The sequence below is a fragment of the Passer domesticus genome, chromosome Z, assembly GCF_036417665.1.
Source record: "Passer domesticus isolate bPasDom1 chromosome Z, bPasDom1.hap1, whole genome shotgun sequence".
In the NCBI taxonomy this organism is placed as follows: Eukaryota; Metazoa; Chordata; class Aves; order Passeriformes; family Passeridae; genus Passer; species Passer domesticus.
The window spans coordinates 66540615-66559251 of record NC_087512.1 but is presented as its reverse complement, the minus strand read 5'-3'; the positions used below and the strand labels follow the sequence as shown (position 1 = coordinate 66559251).

Genomic DNA, 18637 nt, shown 5'->3' with positions numbered 1-18637 from the left:
GATCTCATCCTCTTTTGTCTGCAAGAGTTTGCAACTTCCAAGCTGCAAACACCTTTTGGAAGCTGATAATGGCAACTACAGCAAGGGATGCTGATTATTTGAGGCTACCTTCAATGCATAATCATTTTAGCATATTTAATTCTCTGCAGAGCACAGACAAAATTCCATAAGTAATATTAACATAAGACAAAGGCTTAGGGTACAGTAATAGAAATGTTTTATTAATCAAATATATTTACATTTCTTCATCTTCTTTTTAAATGTGTGCCTGTTATTTTCATTTAAACACAATGTAATCTTTACATTTGATATCACAAGAATACAGCTACATGCATGACTTAATTGGTCCTTTACAGTAAAAAAGAGGCAATTTTATGAAGTTTAAAAAAATGCAAGCAAACTGTTGATCTTCATAATTACAGTGTCATTATTATTTTTATTACAACACAGGACCTCTTCAGCATACTCTACATCTATAGGGTGGATTTATGGGCCTTTTCAGATTGACTTGATGATGTCGAAACTTCCAAAATCTAGGAAGAAAAAAAATTTCATGGAGTCCCAGAATATTATATTTTCTGGAATCTTATCCACAGAAAGACCTTGCATGGAACAGAATTGCATCCTAATTGTAATTTCTAAAAAAAATGGGAGCAACTTAACTACTCTTAAAAGCAATGAGGACTTGATATTCATTTATAGGACATTAATTTATTTATTTGTTTGAAATCACATCATGTTTTCAGCTATAAGACAGCATCACATAATGCAATGGCACCATACAAAAAATAAATTTTAATTTAAAAGAGAGACGATGTTACCAAAAGTAAAATATATACAAATAATTTCTTGTAAGTTTCTAGCATGTAATGTGCTGTAAATATTATATTATTCCTAATTCAGGTTTCTTTCATGGGAAGAAAATCAAACTGTATTTTAAATTATCATCTTTAGCGGCTATAAGTAGGTTTATAAAGGACCCAAAGTCTTTCTGAAAGGTATAACTCTATGAACATACAAAATTTAATTCCACACTGAAAAAGAATCAGAACTAGGCACAATTTTTAAATATGATTTCCAACATGTTCAGGGTTGGACAAAAAAAAATCAAAAACCAAAAGCTTTTATTTTTTTACCAGACTACAAAACAGAGATGCCAAGTGCTTCAGAAATTCTGAAATGGTAGGCACATAATCACTACATTTAAAGATAATTGTATTACACTTACTGCTTCAGATTACTGTGTGCAAACATATATTGTATGCATAATAGACCTAAATATACAGTTGTTCTGCTGATAACTGAAACTTACTCAGTATTTGGGAAGTCCAGACAGGAACTGAATTGGGTTTTGTCCAAACCTGGAATGTATTTTGTGTTCATGTTGGTTTTACATTTGCCATACTGTAACAGAATGCCAAATGTGGTACTCAAGAAAATGCCACTATGAAATCATGGATTTTCACTGTATTGCTTTTGTATGCTGCCAAATGTGTTGTGAAAATGCAATATATAAAATAATACAATAGTTGAAGTTGTCTTTAGGCATATGGAACATAGTGATTTACACGAGAAAGAATTATTTGGAAGGTAAATAAAATACATCCTGCAGACATACTACTCTAGTGCATTTTCTTAAAAATCCAGTACAAGCGTGAAAAAATCGACCTTTACTTCACACCCATTCAGAAGAATATTTAGACATGTTTAAGTGAAAACATACAAGTAAGCCTACCTGCAGTCAGCAGGGAACTTGCAATTTCTGTAAGCACATACTTAGGTACTATTTGCACTACAGGATTTAAATATAGTGGAGTGCTCTTCACTGCCACAAACCTCATCCCTGACCATGGGAACAGGGTTAGATAATGCAACAGCACAATTCACTGATCGAGCATAGCTTGCATTTGCTTTTCAGAGCATAACATTTTCCCACTTTGTCTATTTATAAATTTTCTGATCTCTTGTTCTTTGTTTGTTTGCTTGCAGAAATGATCAATAGATACCATTCAAACAGGTAACTAAAATTTGCTGCCCCACCAGCATTAAATCACTTAAATAAGGGAAAATGTGAACTACCAGCCATGAGTGTTTGAAAGGTTTAGGATTTTATTTTGGTTTCTTCTGTTTCATTAACCTTGCTAGGAACAAAACAATGTCCAAATAGTCACTTTTAAGTTACATGTCTTCCTACCCAGCTTCCCATGCTTCTTTGAACCTAAAAACAAACAAACAAACAAACAAACAAACAAACAAACAAACAAACAAACACATTTATATAGTAGTTAAGAGTTTCTCATAGTTTTGAGGATAGAATCAGGCAGGTGACAGAATCGCTCACTCCCCATACCTCTGCACTCAGAAATAGAGCTGAAAACTCATAGGATTAAACCTTCTTTATGAGATAATCTGGTATTTGCTAGAACAATTGTAAAAAAATCTTTTTTTCCCCCCACGTTTTTTACTTTTCAATGGCCAAAGACAAATACTCCTGAAGTAATTCCCTACAAAGCTTTGAAAACTCCAGATGCTGCAGTGTAGTTTTTACAATATAATAAATGAACACCATGCCATATGGATGTCTTAGCTTTTAAACTCCTTTTAAATGCATTTGAATTTTACTGTAAGCTCTTTTTCTGCTTGAGCTCTTTGCAGAATTCATAGATGGTCTGAACCTGGTGTCAAATTTGTAGCTGATTCTGTCTAGCCCTTTACAGAACTGGATACTTTATTCTCTACATATTTAAAATCATCCCCATAAATGTGTTTAAAATATTTAATATAATCAACGGAGCCCTTATGAGCCACTCAGCACTTCAGCTTTGGTGCAAAACTGAATTACTCTGTTTTAATCCCCATATTCTCCACAATTTTATTTTGTAGTTTTACATTACAATAAAGCATAACCTCAGACTGTTTAGGTTTTGCTTCTTGGTGGTTGTGATTTTTTGTGGTTGTGTTTCTTTTATTTTATTTTTTCTTTTTCTTTTTTCTGTTTTTTTTTTCTTTTTTTTAATATTTTTGTCAACCTACTGCTCTAGCATTGAGACAATCAATATATAAACAAACGCCACTGGTCTCTAAAAGTGAAAACATAATTTGATTAGACAAAATCATGAAATCTGAAATAGGTCATGGATAAAGCATGGAAAAAAGCCAATATGGAAATTGCTAAATCGAACCAATATAATCTGAGCCTTTTACATTTATATTGGGAATATTTTGGCTTTCCTTCATTCACTGTACCAAGCAAATTTCCATGAAGTGAATGCTATGAAGCCTCCAGGAAATTGATAGAGTATCTCTATTCAGATTTACCTTTTGTTTTGAAGTTCAGCCCAACTGTATTGAAAGTTTCATCCAATACAGGAGCATTTCCAATTTGATCCAGATAACAGACTGAAAATATCAATGGATTATAATTTGGATTTCTGATTGGTTTTCCTGGAAATCAACATGACATTAAATCAGTTGCCCAAACCAAAAGTATCTTCTTCGTTTTCTGCTCCTTGTAATATGATTTACACATGGACTGGAATATTTAGTGTTTAAAATACTTTTTTACCACCTCTCTCTTTCATAGCTATTAGACTGAATTTGAAAGCTCTATTAGTTTAACACAGTTTTCCTACTTGTTTCTTTGTATAATGTATATTTGCAGATACACAACATTCTTTTTTTTTGCTTTTTTTTGTTTTATTTTTCTTTTTTCTTTTACAGAATATTTATGACAATGCCAATGCAAACTAGTTGCATGAAAAAGTGCACACAGTGTGAGGCATGAGACTATGGAAATAGAATGCCCTTTGGTCTGAGGTGGCTGACACTGACCCAGGTATAGCTCATGATCACTTTCCATCCCATACAGCAATTTCTATCACAGACATGTCAAGATCAACTTTGCCCAGCCCAGCCAAACGTATAGATTACATCTGGGTCCTTTGAGTCATGCTACAAAAAAAGGTGCAACAATAAACAAGTCCATGTGCATTCTCAGTCATAACTATGAGCAGAAGAACCCTTGAGACTCCTCACTTTGGCATTAAATAACAATTATAAAGGCTTTTAGAATTAAAGCAATACATGAAGGGACTTGAAATGTTAACAGTCCCAAGTAACTTGTCAATTGAAATAAGACTCATCCCTAGTCATAAATAAATAATCTCTTTCCTGGTCTCACTTCCATGCCAGGATCAATATCTCTTAACATCTTACTTATTTTATTACTGCTTTTGGTTTTCTGGGACTGATTGAAAGTTGCTCAGAGGAAATCTTTGGTTTTGCTTAAGTGTCCGTGACATTTAATCATGACTTTCCTTGCAGTTTAATTCCAACCAGTCAATCAGTTAATCCACTTCAATTGATTCTGTGCTCTCTGTTATTGGCTTGCACTCATTGGGCATCCTCTGGTGTCGACTCAGCTGGGTGGCTTGTGTGAAGCTCCTCTCACACCTCTCGCACCTGGTGAAGGCAAGAGAGAAAATTGAGACCAGGGAGCTGCTCTTGGCGGGGGGGGGGGGGGGGGGGGGGGTGATGGGCTTTGTCTCATCCTGCCTAATCAGAACAGACACTCAAAAGTGGCTTCAGATTTTACTGGCTCAAGAGGTTTAATTGGTGGCTACTTCCAAGGCCTTGATGCCTATGATGGGACAAGGCCTGTCTGATTCAGAACAGAGGAATCTGTCAATAGGCAAGGGGAAGGTGATTTCTCCAGAGAGGCCTGTCCTGCTGTAGCTCTGATCACTGTCGGTTCAAATAGATAGAGAACAAAAAGAGATTTTTAGGAGTGAGCCATCAAAGAGGCAGCTTGTCTGCAGTTTTCTGCTCTGTATCCCCTAAGAGAAATTGATGACAAATAGAATTTCACCTTCTGCTTTTTTTAAAATCCACAATTGCCTATTTGAGGATGAGAAATCACAAAGCAGTAATCGTTCAGTCCTAGAACAAGAGAAAACTCTTTGTTTATCTGATCTGACCATGTAGTAGGATTCATTTTTAAAAGGCACATAGATATAATAGTTACTTAATTATCTGCAAACATTCACAGTATTTGAGAAATCTGTGGGCTGAACAAGAACTCATAACGGCCATTAGGGTTGCTTCAATTTTATATTGTTTCCTTTTCTACCCTCTTCTCTCTTAGAGAATGAGCTGCAAGAAAAATACTGTGTGAATGGAGAGGATAGAATAGGGGCTATGGTTGCCTTGGAACTAATCCCTTATCCCTGCTCTTAAAGACAAACTACTGTATTTAATCTCCCAGATGCTGCCTTCTTGATTTGCATTCTGAACAGTAGGGAAGGGTCTGATGAGTCACAAACATGGATGGAGCAGATCCTTCTTGCATGGTGCTTGTTCCAAAAGCCATCTTCAGTTTAATGGTACCATGTGATGTTTTATCTCCAAAAAAGATTTTCAGAAAAGTATCACTGCAATGAATCTTTCACCTTCAAAGGAGAAGTGAGAAAAACAATGGACTCAGCTAATTCATTTTAATCTTTCTGTCTTCACTGATGTGAAGGATAGAAAGTGAACTGTCAGTGATCTGCTTATTAAAAAAAAAAAAAGAAGATATTTACACACATGTATAACTGTGAATATTCTTCACGTTAATAATTTTTGGTGATAAATTTCTGCTTCAGGACTATTTAGCACAGACATTACAGAGTCATTCATCCAGGTTACTGTACCAATCTAAAATGTCAACACTTTAAGTTGTATTTCCTTGATTGTCTTTCATGGAATATTTTTAACATCCTATGCCACTGTTAAAAACTGCACTGTGATCTTGACAAATGTAAAATGTCAGCTTTAATGTATCAGACCTATCAGCTCAATGAAAATAACTCAGAAGTATTGATTACTTAATGATTTTTGGGGTATTCATTAACGTCTATGTGCAGATCATCCACTCTCCAGAGCTCCTGAAGTGCTGATGACACATTAGTGCACTGCTGATTGTTTATTAGAAAACTGATTACTTACTGGATTAGTGTGTCAAAATATACTACCTTTCATTGCCTGACAAACTTGCAAATTATTGTATTATTTTTATATACATACATATATATCTATCACAGAGGCATTATAATCAATTTTAAAGCTGGGGGGTTAGCTTAGTCTATATGAGATATTACTGTCTACTTGAACTTGATAGTTTGGTTATTTTGATGTCTACAAAGACAAGTACTTTGCTTGATGAGTAATAGGAGGCTTGGATCCCTGCCTAACTAAGCTGTTAAATGATACAGTTGCAACATAACCAATAAAACCAGGTGTGGCAAGCCCTGATTTTAAAAGCCTGGCCAAATAAATGAAATGCAGGCTAAGAGGATGCCTAGGCACCATTAGTGACTTAGATAAAGGCTATAGAGTGATCGAAAGACAGTGTTACCCACTAAAATAATTTGCAGTGGCAGGCCTCCTTATCTTTTCAGGAGCTTGTCTAGGAGGCTAGAATTGGGCAGGCATTCACTCAGCACCTTGCGTTTCTAAGGAAAGTGCAGAGCAAGGTTCACCATATTTCTTTAAAATCCTATCCTTTATCCACAAGATTCTTCTGTTGTAGGTGTGCTCTACCTTCCCAGCTACAGGCTGATACACTAACATCAAGGCGCAGGAAAGAAGGATACTAAAGAGACAACAGAAAAAAGGATAAATCTCTCGATACAATCACCTACCCTTTATGAATGGAAAGGCTGTGGGTGCAAAGCATTGCTGTTGGTCAAACTGTGATGTCTGCACTTACACAGCCTTTGGGCAAAAGTCAGAATAAAGCCTCTGACAAAGCACTTAACTCCCCTGTCTTTATCTTGTATCTGGATAACCTTCAGATATTACCCAAGGTGCCTGAGATTTTCTAGGTACTTCCAAATTCTGTGAGTGGTGCTTTCAGGACCATAGTTTTGGATATTAAAGTACCTGGCTTATGGGCAGAGATGTGTATTAGGCTCCTGATTCCTCTTTTCAATGTGGTCCAGAGAAGTTGTTGCTGGATACAAACTGATAGAAAAGGTGAAGATAATAGTGTCACAGCAGTCAGCATTACTGTCTCACAGTAGGTAGGAATGGAAAGAAGAGCATGAATGTTTTTCTTCTGGATTGTGAGGTACTCTGTACAGTCTCTCTCTCTGCTAACCATTCTTTCCTAGCCCATCATAGCAGAATAAGCTCTGTCCATGAGATTGGTGAGTTTTTGTGTGCATGTTCCTGTACCGTAACCCGTACATGTTTAATGTTGTGTTGGAAAGTTGAACAGTAGTCAAAATTGTCAGAAAGGAAAAAGAGTCCATATCTCGTGAGAACACACACCAAGCAACTATGGGGCTGAGCCCAAGCCTGAATGCTAGATATACCAAATTTTGGATAAGCCTGCACTGTAGATACATGTATTGGCAATAATGACACTTTTTAACTGATATACAATTTAATTTCCACTTAGGGCCATCTGATGGCATTTGAATGGAATTTAAACAGCCCCAGACACATATAGGTCCAAAGCAATTCCAAAGTCCTCAGGCAATTAGATATCATCAGTGAAAACTGGATCCATGTTGCCTTCTTTTACAATGTCTGTGTACACTGTAATTGTAAGGAACAATGTACTATAGCATTCAGCCTCAAGGCTTCACTCTGCCACAGGGTTTCCTGGTATGATTTGCTTGGGTGGAGGTGGTAAACAGAATTGTTCTTAAGTTCACAAAGTGCACCAATAGTTTTGGGATATTGCTGCAGTACTGGGGTTTCTGATTTTGTTTAGATAGCCCTTGTTACTGGTCTGCTTGTTTGCTTCACAGTGCTTTCAAAACATTGACAGTGAGGATTGGTTTAATTTGCACATTTATGTCAACCTCTGTGAAAGGTTTTGGGTGGAGAAAATGCTGAGGGTCTATTTTAGATAAAAAACATTAATTTGATACTCTCAAAATAAATATTTTAAGATTTCATTCAACAAGTACATTTAATACTACATTTTAAACTCCTTTGGAAGGGTATAAAAAATCCAAGAAAAACTATCAACCAAAGAGAATTCCCTCTTGACAACACTGAGATGCCACTGCAGGTACAATATACATATTCAACCTAAAATGAACGCTCCCCAGTTTTGCATTTCAGTAAGAAACAATGTGAAAAATGTTGGAGGCTGAAAGAATCTTTTCTCTTAATTATTTTGGATTGACTCCTAAACATTAGATCTTTGAATTACCCTGATTCTGTCTGGAAATCCTCTCACTATTTTTAAATTTTGCTGAAATGGAAGCAGGGAGGGGGTGAGAAGAAATTAAGAGAAAGAGGTGAGAAATAATTTTCCTTTTCTCCTGCATTTTAATTTACTTAAGATCTTTGTTCCCAGACTAGCAGCCATAGTGGAGACTTCAGTAAGATAAGAATACACAAAAACTTTACAGTGGTGAGGCTGGCTTGATAGCTTGTGATGACATGAAAAGTCAAATTCAGCTAAAGCTTTGACTACAGATAACCTCACTTAGCATTGTTATCTTAATGAAAAGAAAATAGAAAAGTCTTCCACCATACATCCAAATTTACCTAGGACCTACAAAGAAAATGTCCTCTCACAGAAAAAGCTTTTTAACCAATCCCAAACATCCTCTCACAAAACAATTAATCTGAAATATTTTTTAAAGTACTGTCACCAATGTTCACCCTTTTTAAAACTGGCTTCTGGAAATAATAAGCATACAAACACACTTAGTGTTTAACATAGCTGACTTAATACACACTGACTGTAATTTGTCTACGTGCCACATATGAACATAGCTTCCCTACTGCATTAGAAATCATGAGATTGTATTCACAGCAGAAACACCTTCAAAATTATACCTGTTATTTTTAAAATAACTTAGCTAGAATTTAAGTAAATTGTCACTATCCATGCATGGCAATTCTTTCTAATATAAAAAATATTAGTTAAAAGAAGTGTGTACATGACCACAAATGCAAACTTCTCTGAGGTATAAAAACACTATCTCAGTGGGCTTTTCCGTCTTTTTTTGTGTATGTGTGTGTGTTTGTTTGTGTGTGTGTGCATGTGTGTAAGTGTACTCTAAAAATTCCTTCATAAACAAATATTTTAAACCTACATTGCATGATCAAGAGAGAGAAATTTTGTTCATTTTATTTATGGCTCTTGTGTAATGGAATTTGTTGAGAGCTTTTTCCTAAACTTTCTTAATACCAGATCTTGTGCAACCCTTTTCCAAACAAGGATCCAAACAGAGATGAGATATCAAGCTGAGTTGCAGGTCTTTCTTTTTCCTCCAGCAGAGATAATAGATTGATTTCTGGATAATTTTCTGCCCCTCCTTGCTCAAATGCAAATAGCCCTGCAAGAGAGACAAATCTGCCCTTTTGAACAGCTTGCAGGATCAAGGCTTTTGTGTCCTCTTATCTGACTAGCAGGGATGGGATGATCTGCAGCTCCAGTTTTAGCTTCACATGAAGGTACTAGTCAGCTTAGTGCAAATACTTCAACAAGCCTTCCAGAGAGAAAATGTTACTACTGTTTCTTGTGCTGGAGGAAGAAACTAAAGAAACACCTTGCACAATTGAAATTATGCTATACATCATAAAGACCCAGTGCAAAGTATACACTCCTTTTTTTGTTGCTCTGTCCTGCAACTTAAGGAATAGTCAGATACATCCTGGAATACTTAAATGCCTCCACATGAGCAGGGGAAAACATAGTAAAAAAAAAAAAAAAAAAAAAAAAAAGACCCAAAACCCCAAAAAACCCCACAAAACCAAAATAAAACAAAACAAAACAAAAAACTAAATCCCAGACCTCTTGTCAGTTGTATTACATACATTCAGCTCTTTCACAAATGAAATTGTGCTGTAGTCAAGTGTATTTTGGAAAAGGGTAAAAAAATTAGTAAACCAAAGGAGAAAAATAATGACTCTAAATGGGGCAAAATAGCAGATCTATTGGAAACATGACAAAAAGAGGATGTTAAGGAAAAAAATTAAGTGGAGTCAACAAGGTTACACATAAGTAACACCTTAACATTAAACGAAATCTATTTTCCATTTTGACCTGGAAACCTCTTCCATTAATTACTAAAATCTATTTACACAGCAACTAGATAAAATCAATCTGATTGCTCACACCATTTTTGGCTCACTTTCTGTGGGCTCTGAGCATTCAACAGACTGGTTCAAGATAAGTCGATACTTAGATGTTCCAAGTCTCCACGCTATCCTAGCCATGATTTCTGCTAAGCAAGTCCTTCTCTACTGGATACGAAGCATTTTGTTCCTGGCTCTGCCCCCTTGCCCCCAGCAAAGACATGTACGGAGGCTGTGCTTCCTTCCAACCTTATATGGAGGCAGAGCGTGCTCACCAGTATCTCTCTCGGGCTTGTTATGAGGGGTTCTGACAGGCCCCACGGCTGAGCCTCTTACATTAACCAGATCAAAAGCACTGTCAGGCAAAAGTAGAAAAAAAAGTCAAACAGAGAAAAGTAGAAAGAGAACAGACAGTACTCAGAGAACTGGGAGAGACACAAACCTACTTCTACACTTATTCCCCTTCCTCCTAGGAACATCCAGGAAGCTTCCAAAAGAAGTGATATCTATACATTAGGTGGAATTGCTTCAGTGACCACATATATATACTCTGAGCCTGTCAGTTCAGCCAAGACAAAGACACAAGTATGGGATATATTTCTTCTGCTTTGGAGAACATTTCCTGTTTAGTAGACAGTCTTGCAAAACAGAGGGTAAAATATACCTGGATCAGCTGTACTATTGCTGGAAATGAGCACTGCTGGAAGATTTCTGAGAGAGGTATGTGCTTAGTTTTAATATCAGTAATTGAAAACTTCAGAAATTAATGAAGTCTGTTTAATGTAAAATCGTCTTTATTAGGTGACTTATTTTTTTTTCTTATACCTTGGACATCTGAACACTTTCAATTTATTACTATGATCTTTCAAAACTTGTGCCACAAATCAGAGTTACATTTTCTATCCAGTGATTCTGAGACTAAAAGAAGGCACATATTTTTCCCCCATATATAACTAGAGCCAAATTAGCTTTTAAGTGAAGCTCCATCTACCACAGCATATAGACATCAAAGAATCATATTAATGTTCTTACAGCATGGCCTGTCTCAGTCTTGATCATATTTTCAGCTGTGGTTCTCTGGCAGCAGCTTGCCTCTTAATTAAAACAATCAAGGTATAATTAGAGAACTTGTGCAAGAAACTTTCAAGAAACTCAAAAACAAACCCATATAAATTCTGATTTTAACAGCACCACTAGTTTTACCTAATGGTCTGACCTTGGCTTTCAAGGGAACATCTGCTGAGTGCTGGCGATGCTAGTGAGCAGCAGCAGTGCATTTCCCTCTCTAATCTCATCTGGCAAAAGCTGCTGGCTTCAAGTACTTACTTGAAGGGCTTTTCCCCAGTGTGTGTCCGGATGTGGTTGTTGAGCGTTGTGGCACCAGCAAAGGCGCGCCCGCAGTAGCCGCACTTGAAAGGCCTGTCGCTGGAGTGCGTCACGACGTGGTTCCTCAGCTCCGAGGGCTGCGAGAAAGACTGCGAGCAGTGACCACACTGGTAGGGCCTGCAGAGGGAAAGAGAAACAGCATGCCATCAGTGCTTTCTGTGGCATGAGCAGGAAAACACATGGGAGGGGGTCCTGATCTTCCTAGTAATTTCCAAAGAGAGCTGCGGGTGCACTTCTCTGGGTTTTTCTCAGGAAACACAAACCCAAAACTTCACAACCTCTTTAACAAATTCGAAATTCTTGGGCAGGAATTATGAGAGTCTATGGGACCCAAAAACCATAAATCAGCAAACTAGTGTGCTCGCACTGCGTATCTGCCTGCCTCAGTTCTCTCAAACTCAACAGTACTCCTTAGTCAAAAAAAAAAAAAAAAAATATCCACACACATTGGAGCCGAAGGACTCATGAAATCATCTGTCTGTTGGTCTTACTTGCAAATGCATGTCTGATGGTTTTGTGTATATCCTATTATTCTGTATCTATTCACAATTAAACTCCTCATATTGCTTTGGAGGTTTTTAGAGATCACCTATTTCAGTAAGAGGCTTGGAAAAAATGACCACTGTATTACCATTATCTTTCTGTTTTCTTATTTCAGTTGAAAATCTTTACATTTCATTAACATTTTTTCTCCCATCTAGACTGAAAATGCCTGCTTTGGGATCTTGAAAGTAAACCCAGAACTCAGGTTTTCAACAACGCATCTTGTTAAAAATAAACATAACAAACAAACACACAAAACTGACTGATATGTTACAAATTCACTGTTATAACAAGCAGACTGCAAACACAGAAAAAAAGGGATGTAAGACAGCAATGTGAGACTGGACTGCTGAAATGCTAACTAAAATAAAATGCCAAGAAACCATGTCTATATATTTCACTTAGGTAAAAGTGGCCTTGTATCAACATCTTACAAGGGTTTTTTTTCCATTTCACATTTGTTTTAAGTTAGTAGCAGAGTCCTAAATGCTTATCAGACCATTTGTTAAGAAAACTAATATTTTTTTTCTGAAGGCATAATAATGATTTTTACCCTACACAACATTTTAACTCTTGGTGTCTGTGTTTCCAGAGCCAATGGCCAACACAATTTAATTGCTCTCTCTGTAATAAATGTATATGTTTAAATGGCTAGAAACCAAAACTAAAGGGAAAGAGACAATGGTGACCAGGCATGTACAATTCAATTAAGTGCAAAATAAAGTGAACTATCTCATTTGTCAAGTGAACTGCTTAATTGTGGCTACTTGCATCACTGAACACAAATACTATTATTTTACAGTGCTTCAGAGCACTGAACCTTGATTGTAGAATTTTTTAGCTTGATTAATAGCTCAGTATCCATCAATAACTCAATAGCTTACAATTTTAATTACTTGCATTTGAAAATCTAACTACTCTCCAACAAGTTTGAAAGTAAGATATGAAAGCTGTGCAGGGGTAATTTAGATTATGTGGCCCTTAAAGATACACAGATATATGTAAAATAGTATTAGAAAAACCCAAAACCCAAGAAAGTGTTTTTCTGTTTCTCTTGCTGAAAGACAAGTAGTAACATGTCAAGTTTTCACCTTTCTTGGAGTCCAAAGTTAATTTGCACAGAAGATATTTATCAAATTTGGTATGAAATTTCAAGAGTTGGTAAAACAAAGATAATTGATAAATGCAGTAATCAAACACTTTTAAGCAAAATAATGCAATAATATATTCCATATCCAAGAAACATTGATTTTTTTTAATAGTGAAGGAGATCATTAATATCTATTAGCCTCCGGTTATCTATTTTTAACAGCAACCACAAAAAATGATGCAATGCTACATAAAGTAAATTAATCTTTTTCTTTTTTAAAGTGATAAATAAATCAGTGTGATTAATCAGTGAAAATTTGCACTGTAACTTGTCTGCAAATAGTGAAAACTTCAAACCAGATATAGGTGAACATTGTGATGCCAAACAATACGGATTCAATGGCTCAAAATAAATGTTTTCTTTACAAAATACTCAGAATATATTTCACTGGTTTAAGCTCAATAAATCAACCCTGCAAAAAATTACCAATTGTTAGATCACTTTGACTCCATTTTTCTGATTGATTCACATCTTGGAAGAAAAACTGTTAAAGAAGTTACCCTTCTCCTTGCAGAGGATAAATTTATCCAGTTTGTATCGGGGTAATTTTAATTAATGCTAAAATGCGTAATTTTTTTTATAAGCTTAGAAAAATGACACACATTAGGTGAAATTAATTTAAAAAAGAGAACCTAAAAATGCATTAAAATACTGTAACCTCTTAAAAATGCTTTAATTTGTACAATTCTGGATTTAAATATGCCAACTTCTGACAACTTTTAGATACAACTATTTTCCAAAGAGCAAAAAAAAAAAAAGAATTGCATTCAATAAGTACAAAAGTTATCATTCTGTTCTCTGGTAACAATTTTACTGTGCTCGGAATTTTTTTTCTTAGAAGAAAATAAAATCAATATGTTATTTTTCAAAAAAAATGAAAGTGGTGCTGAAGGACTGAACACAAGCAGTGCTCGGTTCAGTGAGTACATTGACATGGGCAGAGCACGCCTGCCTTTGATGTAGCAGTTATGTCTTCTGCCATCACTTTTGTCTGCACTGGGACAATGAATTCAGACGGTGACCTCGCTATAACAGAGTTTTGCAGACAAGGAGGAACAGCGACAAAGGGACAGAAGTGTTGGTCTTCATAGGCTGTGCTTTTGAAAATCCACTGCTGGACTGAAGGCACACCCAGTTCAGAAAAACTCATTTCCTTGGAATAACCAATATTTGTATTGTACTTTCTTGAGCTTCACAGTATCCATGTGAATCAAAATCTTACCAGATAGTAATTTTAAGTTGCAGTTAAGAGCAGCTAAATTGATTACAGCCATGTGCAGATGAGAATGATGTTCTGACAGTCATCAAAAGTAGTTCTAATGTTTTTGTTTTTTTTTTTCAACACCTAGTTACATGGGAGGTTTTAGCTCCACTTCTTTCTTTTTGAACTTAAAGAAAGGAAATCTACTTATCCAGAAGAAAATTTTCCTATTGGAAAAGTTACATTGTTGTTATTAATCCCATGCATCATTGATAAGCTGTCTAGGTTTACTGACATTTAGAATCCATCAGCTTTTTCTAGAGACCTGAGTCCTAAAGTCTCTGACTATATGATGGCCCATATAGGAACACAGGCCATCTAAACTGAAATTCTGAGAGGAATTCTGGTGTAATAGGTTTCAGGTTTTGTGGTAATTTATAATTTGAGCTTTTCCAAGTTGCACAAGACACATTTTTCAGAATAAAAACACTAAGGAATAAATTTTGCTCTCTAAGCTTGACAATCTCTTGAATGATTTTGCTCTCTGGTGAGGTCTTTTCCTGTATTAAAATTTCTTACTTTTGCAGTTGATATTTTTCTGGGTGAAACTACATCATGTATGGGAGCAGTACAAAAGTCATGCTTCCCTATAAGGCTCACTGAACCTCACCAAAGCTCATGCTTTGGGCAGGGAATGTAGAACACCTAACATATACAAGCATATTAAGAGAGTAGAAAAACTCATATATGTTCATCTGAAATAGCTACTGAGAGACAGATGTATATTTAGATTAATTCTTTCTATATTTTCGTTTAGCAAAACTGATATAGCTTTATTTGTCTTTTACTATTCCTCTACCAAAAAAATATATTTTCCAAATTTTGATTCCTAAGTATTTCTAATTGTTATAAATTTATTTTCTACATCATAAGTTGTTAACTCTTTGAATTATTAGAACCTTGGAAAATCCAATCATTATTTTCCAATGAAGTTTCCAACTATTTTGTTTGATTAATAAGTTTTTAGTGCGGCCTCGTCAGAAGTGAATTTGCTCTTTTCAAGGGGCATATGAATTCTAGTGTAATCTTAGAAGAGAAATTACTTGTAAGAGTGAATTCCTGAATATTTGTAACTTTGTCATTGAAACTCTCTCAGCCCAGTGAGACAAAACAGCGCAGCACTGTATTCTTTTCCTTCAGAAAGAGCTAGAAAAGCACCAGCTGAAAGGAGAGACTGGCATGTGATTGAAAATGATTTTTTCCCTGTTGACAACTAAGTAAAAAACCAACATGATCAAAGAATTATAGAATGGTCTGTGTCCAAAGGGGCCTTAAACACCATCTTGTTTCCAACCCCTTGCTATGGACAGGAACATCCTCCACTTAAGGCCCCATCCTATTTGGTCTTGATCATTCCCAGAACAGAGTATCAACATCTTCTCTGGGAAAATTTCAGGTCTGTCTCCTTACCCTACACTAAATAATTTCTTTCTTACATCTCATCTAAATTTACCCTCTTTCAGTTTAAAGCCATTATCCCATGTTCTATTACTAAATGTCTTCACAAAAAGTCTCTCTCCAGCTTTCTTGCAGGCCCCTATGCGTACTGGAAAGCTCATATAAGGTGTCCCTGAGCCCTACTTTTCTCTACACTGAACAGCCCAAACACTTTCAACCTTTGAGCTTGAGACCTCTCTTTCCTCTGATCATCTTTGGGATTGTCCTCTGGACTTTCTCTAGAAGATCCACTTCCTTCTAATGTTGGAATCCCCAGAGATGGATGCAGAGCTCCAGGTGGGGTTTCACAAGAGTTGAATAGAGGGGGAGAATAACTTCCTGCCCATGCTGCTTTTGACACAGCCCAGGACATGTTTGGCTTTCTGGGCTGCAAGTGCACACCTGGCTCATGTCCAGCTTCTCATCCCCCTAAATCTCTGAGTCCTTTTCCTCAGGAATATTCTCAGTCCATTCTCCACCCAGCCTGTATTTGTGCTTGCAATTGCCCTGAACCACCATTTAAGACCTTTCACTCGCTCTTGTTGGACTTCATGATATTCACACAGTCCCACCTTTCCAACCTGCCAAGGTCACTCTGGATGACATCCCCTCCTTCCAGCATGTCACCTGCCCAACAAAACCTGATGTCATCAGGAAACTTGCTGAGGGTGTGCTCAATCCCACTGTCCCTGTCACCAACAAACACTGCTGTGCTAAATACCATCAGTCCAAATAGCAGCCTCTAAGAACTATCGCTGGTCTCCACTTGGAGATTGAGCCATTGACCACAACTCTGTGGAGTGCAACTTTCCTGCCAATTCCTTATCCATTGAGAGATCTGACCATCAAATAAATCCATGTCTCTTCGCTTCAGAGACAAGGCTGCTGTGTGCAAACACTTTGCACAGGTCCAGGTAGATGACCTCAGTCTCTATTCCTTATTCACCAGCTCTGTAAACACGGCTGTAGAAGGCTACCAAATTTGTCAGGCATAATTTGCCCTTAGTGAAATCACATTGGCCCCATTATTTTTCCATGTGCCTTAACTTAGTTGCCAGGGGGATGTGCTCCGTGCTCTTGCCACGTACCAAGGTGAGACTGACTGCCCTGTAGTTCTCCAAGTCTTTTTTTTTTTTACCAGTGGAGGTTATGTTACCCCTCTTTGAATCGGCAGAACTTCACCAGACTGCCTTGACCTCCCAAATATGACAGATAGTGGCTTAGCTGCCTCATCCACCATTTCTCTCAGGGCATGCACATGCTTCTCACCACGCCTCGGGGGCTTGCACATCTTCACGTTCTTGATGGTCTTCAATCTAATCTTCTACTGCTGGCAGTTCTTCCTTCTCCCAGTCCCTGCTTTTGCCTTCTGTGACATGGGTGGTATGATTGGAAGTTAAGTTAATGACTAGCTCAGCCATTTCCATGTCCTAGGTCACCAGGCCTCCTGCTTCCTTTTAGAGAGGTCCCACACTTCCCCTGGCCTTCCTTTTATCACTAATGTAACAGAAGCTTTTGTTGTCCTAGATGTTCCTGCCCACATTTAATCCTATCAGGGCTTTAGCTTTCCCAAAGGGATTCCTGGCTACTTAGACAATCTGCCTGTATATCTCCCAGGCTACCCGTCTGTTCCTGCATCCTCTGGAGGCTTCGTTTTTGTATTTTAATTCATCCAGGAGTTCCCCATTCATCCATGCAGGCATCCTGGTGGTTTTGCCTGACTTCCTCTTCGCTCCTGGGCTTCAAAAAGGTGATTGATCCCATTGTCTCAAGAGTAGGACGCAGGGCTCCCTTGGACCCAGGACAGCATTTCTCAGTGTTATGGAGGCTGCCGTGCCACAGCCTCTGCAAGAAAACCCACAAGCAGCGCAGGTTTAAGTGGGGCCAGCATCAGCTCTCAGGATCTGGCCTTTATACAAGGCACAGCTTTAAGAGCACAGCTGCAGTCAGAGGAGTTAGGTCACAGTTGCTCTCAAAGAAAGGTATTTTTGAGGAATATCTTCTTCTAGCAAGTCGAGTTAAGGCTGGAGAGCAAAGTGACACCTCAGGATACTGCTAACTTGCACACAGAAACATCCCAAGCATCAGCAGAGCCATGGGTGGTTACCTTCACTGCCTCTGGACTCCACATCCCTTGCTGCATTGGTGCTCCCCTCAAGCAGCAGAGCTGCTGTCCTGAGCACCTCAGGCACCGTGCAGCAGCAGGGATGGCAGAGCTGGACCCGCTAGAAATTCTGCAATCATCTGTTACAAATGCTTGGGAAGAAACCAGCCAGAGCAGAAAGCCAGCACACTTGAAGCTTCTGAAGCTGTCAGGGAGAGTTGCTGCTCTGTAGACTTTTATTGTTATTAGCTCTGAGTACTGAGCACTTGCAAACCTTTATGAGAAGATTATGCAAGAACCAGCATTAAATTCAACATGAAGTTTACTTTAACTGAGCAATACTCAATAAACAGAAATAGACAACTCTTGCTCAAAACACTTATTTTTTAGAAGTCTGTTTTGGAGAGGTTCAAATCAATTAGTAGACTTGGGGAGAGCATCAAGGTCAAAGACACAGAACCTATAAAGAAAATATAAACACAAAATGGACTAAGCCACAATATTAGAGAAAAACATCTATTAAATTGGTAACTTCAACTTCCTGTTAAGAAAAGCAAAACAAGGCAAAACATCCTTACTATTTAATATTGAGGTGATATTGGAAAATGTAAGTATAATGTCTTTTGAGTGAAGAAGAATTGTGAGTGCCAGATCATATCCCTAATCTATC

At 37.3% G+C, this 18637-nt stretch overlaps 1 protein-coding gene across 2 annotated transcripts in view; it reads right to left on the bottom strand.

Annotated features, from left to right (window-relative positions):
- Positions 1 to 221: 221 nt before the first annotated feature.
- The window catches only part of PRDM6 (PR/SET domain 6), a 79037-nt gene continuing 60621 nt past the window's right edge, over positions 222 to 18637 (bottom strand). For both annotated transcript variants that reach the window (XM_064404942.1, XM_064404943.1), the window contains exons 7-8: positions 11413 to 11589; positions 222 to 4461 (exon numbers count right to left, since the gene is read on the bottom strand). In XM_064404942.1, the coding sequence (XP_064261012.1) occupies positions 4347 to 4461; positions 11413 to 11589 (292 nt within the window). In that variant the 3' untranslated portion in view covers positions 222 to 4346. The remainder of the gene's footprint in view (positions 4462 to 11412; positions 11590 to 18637) is intronic.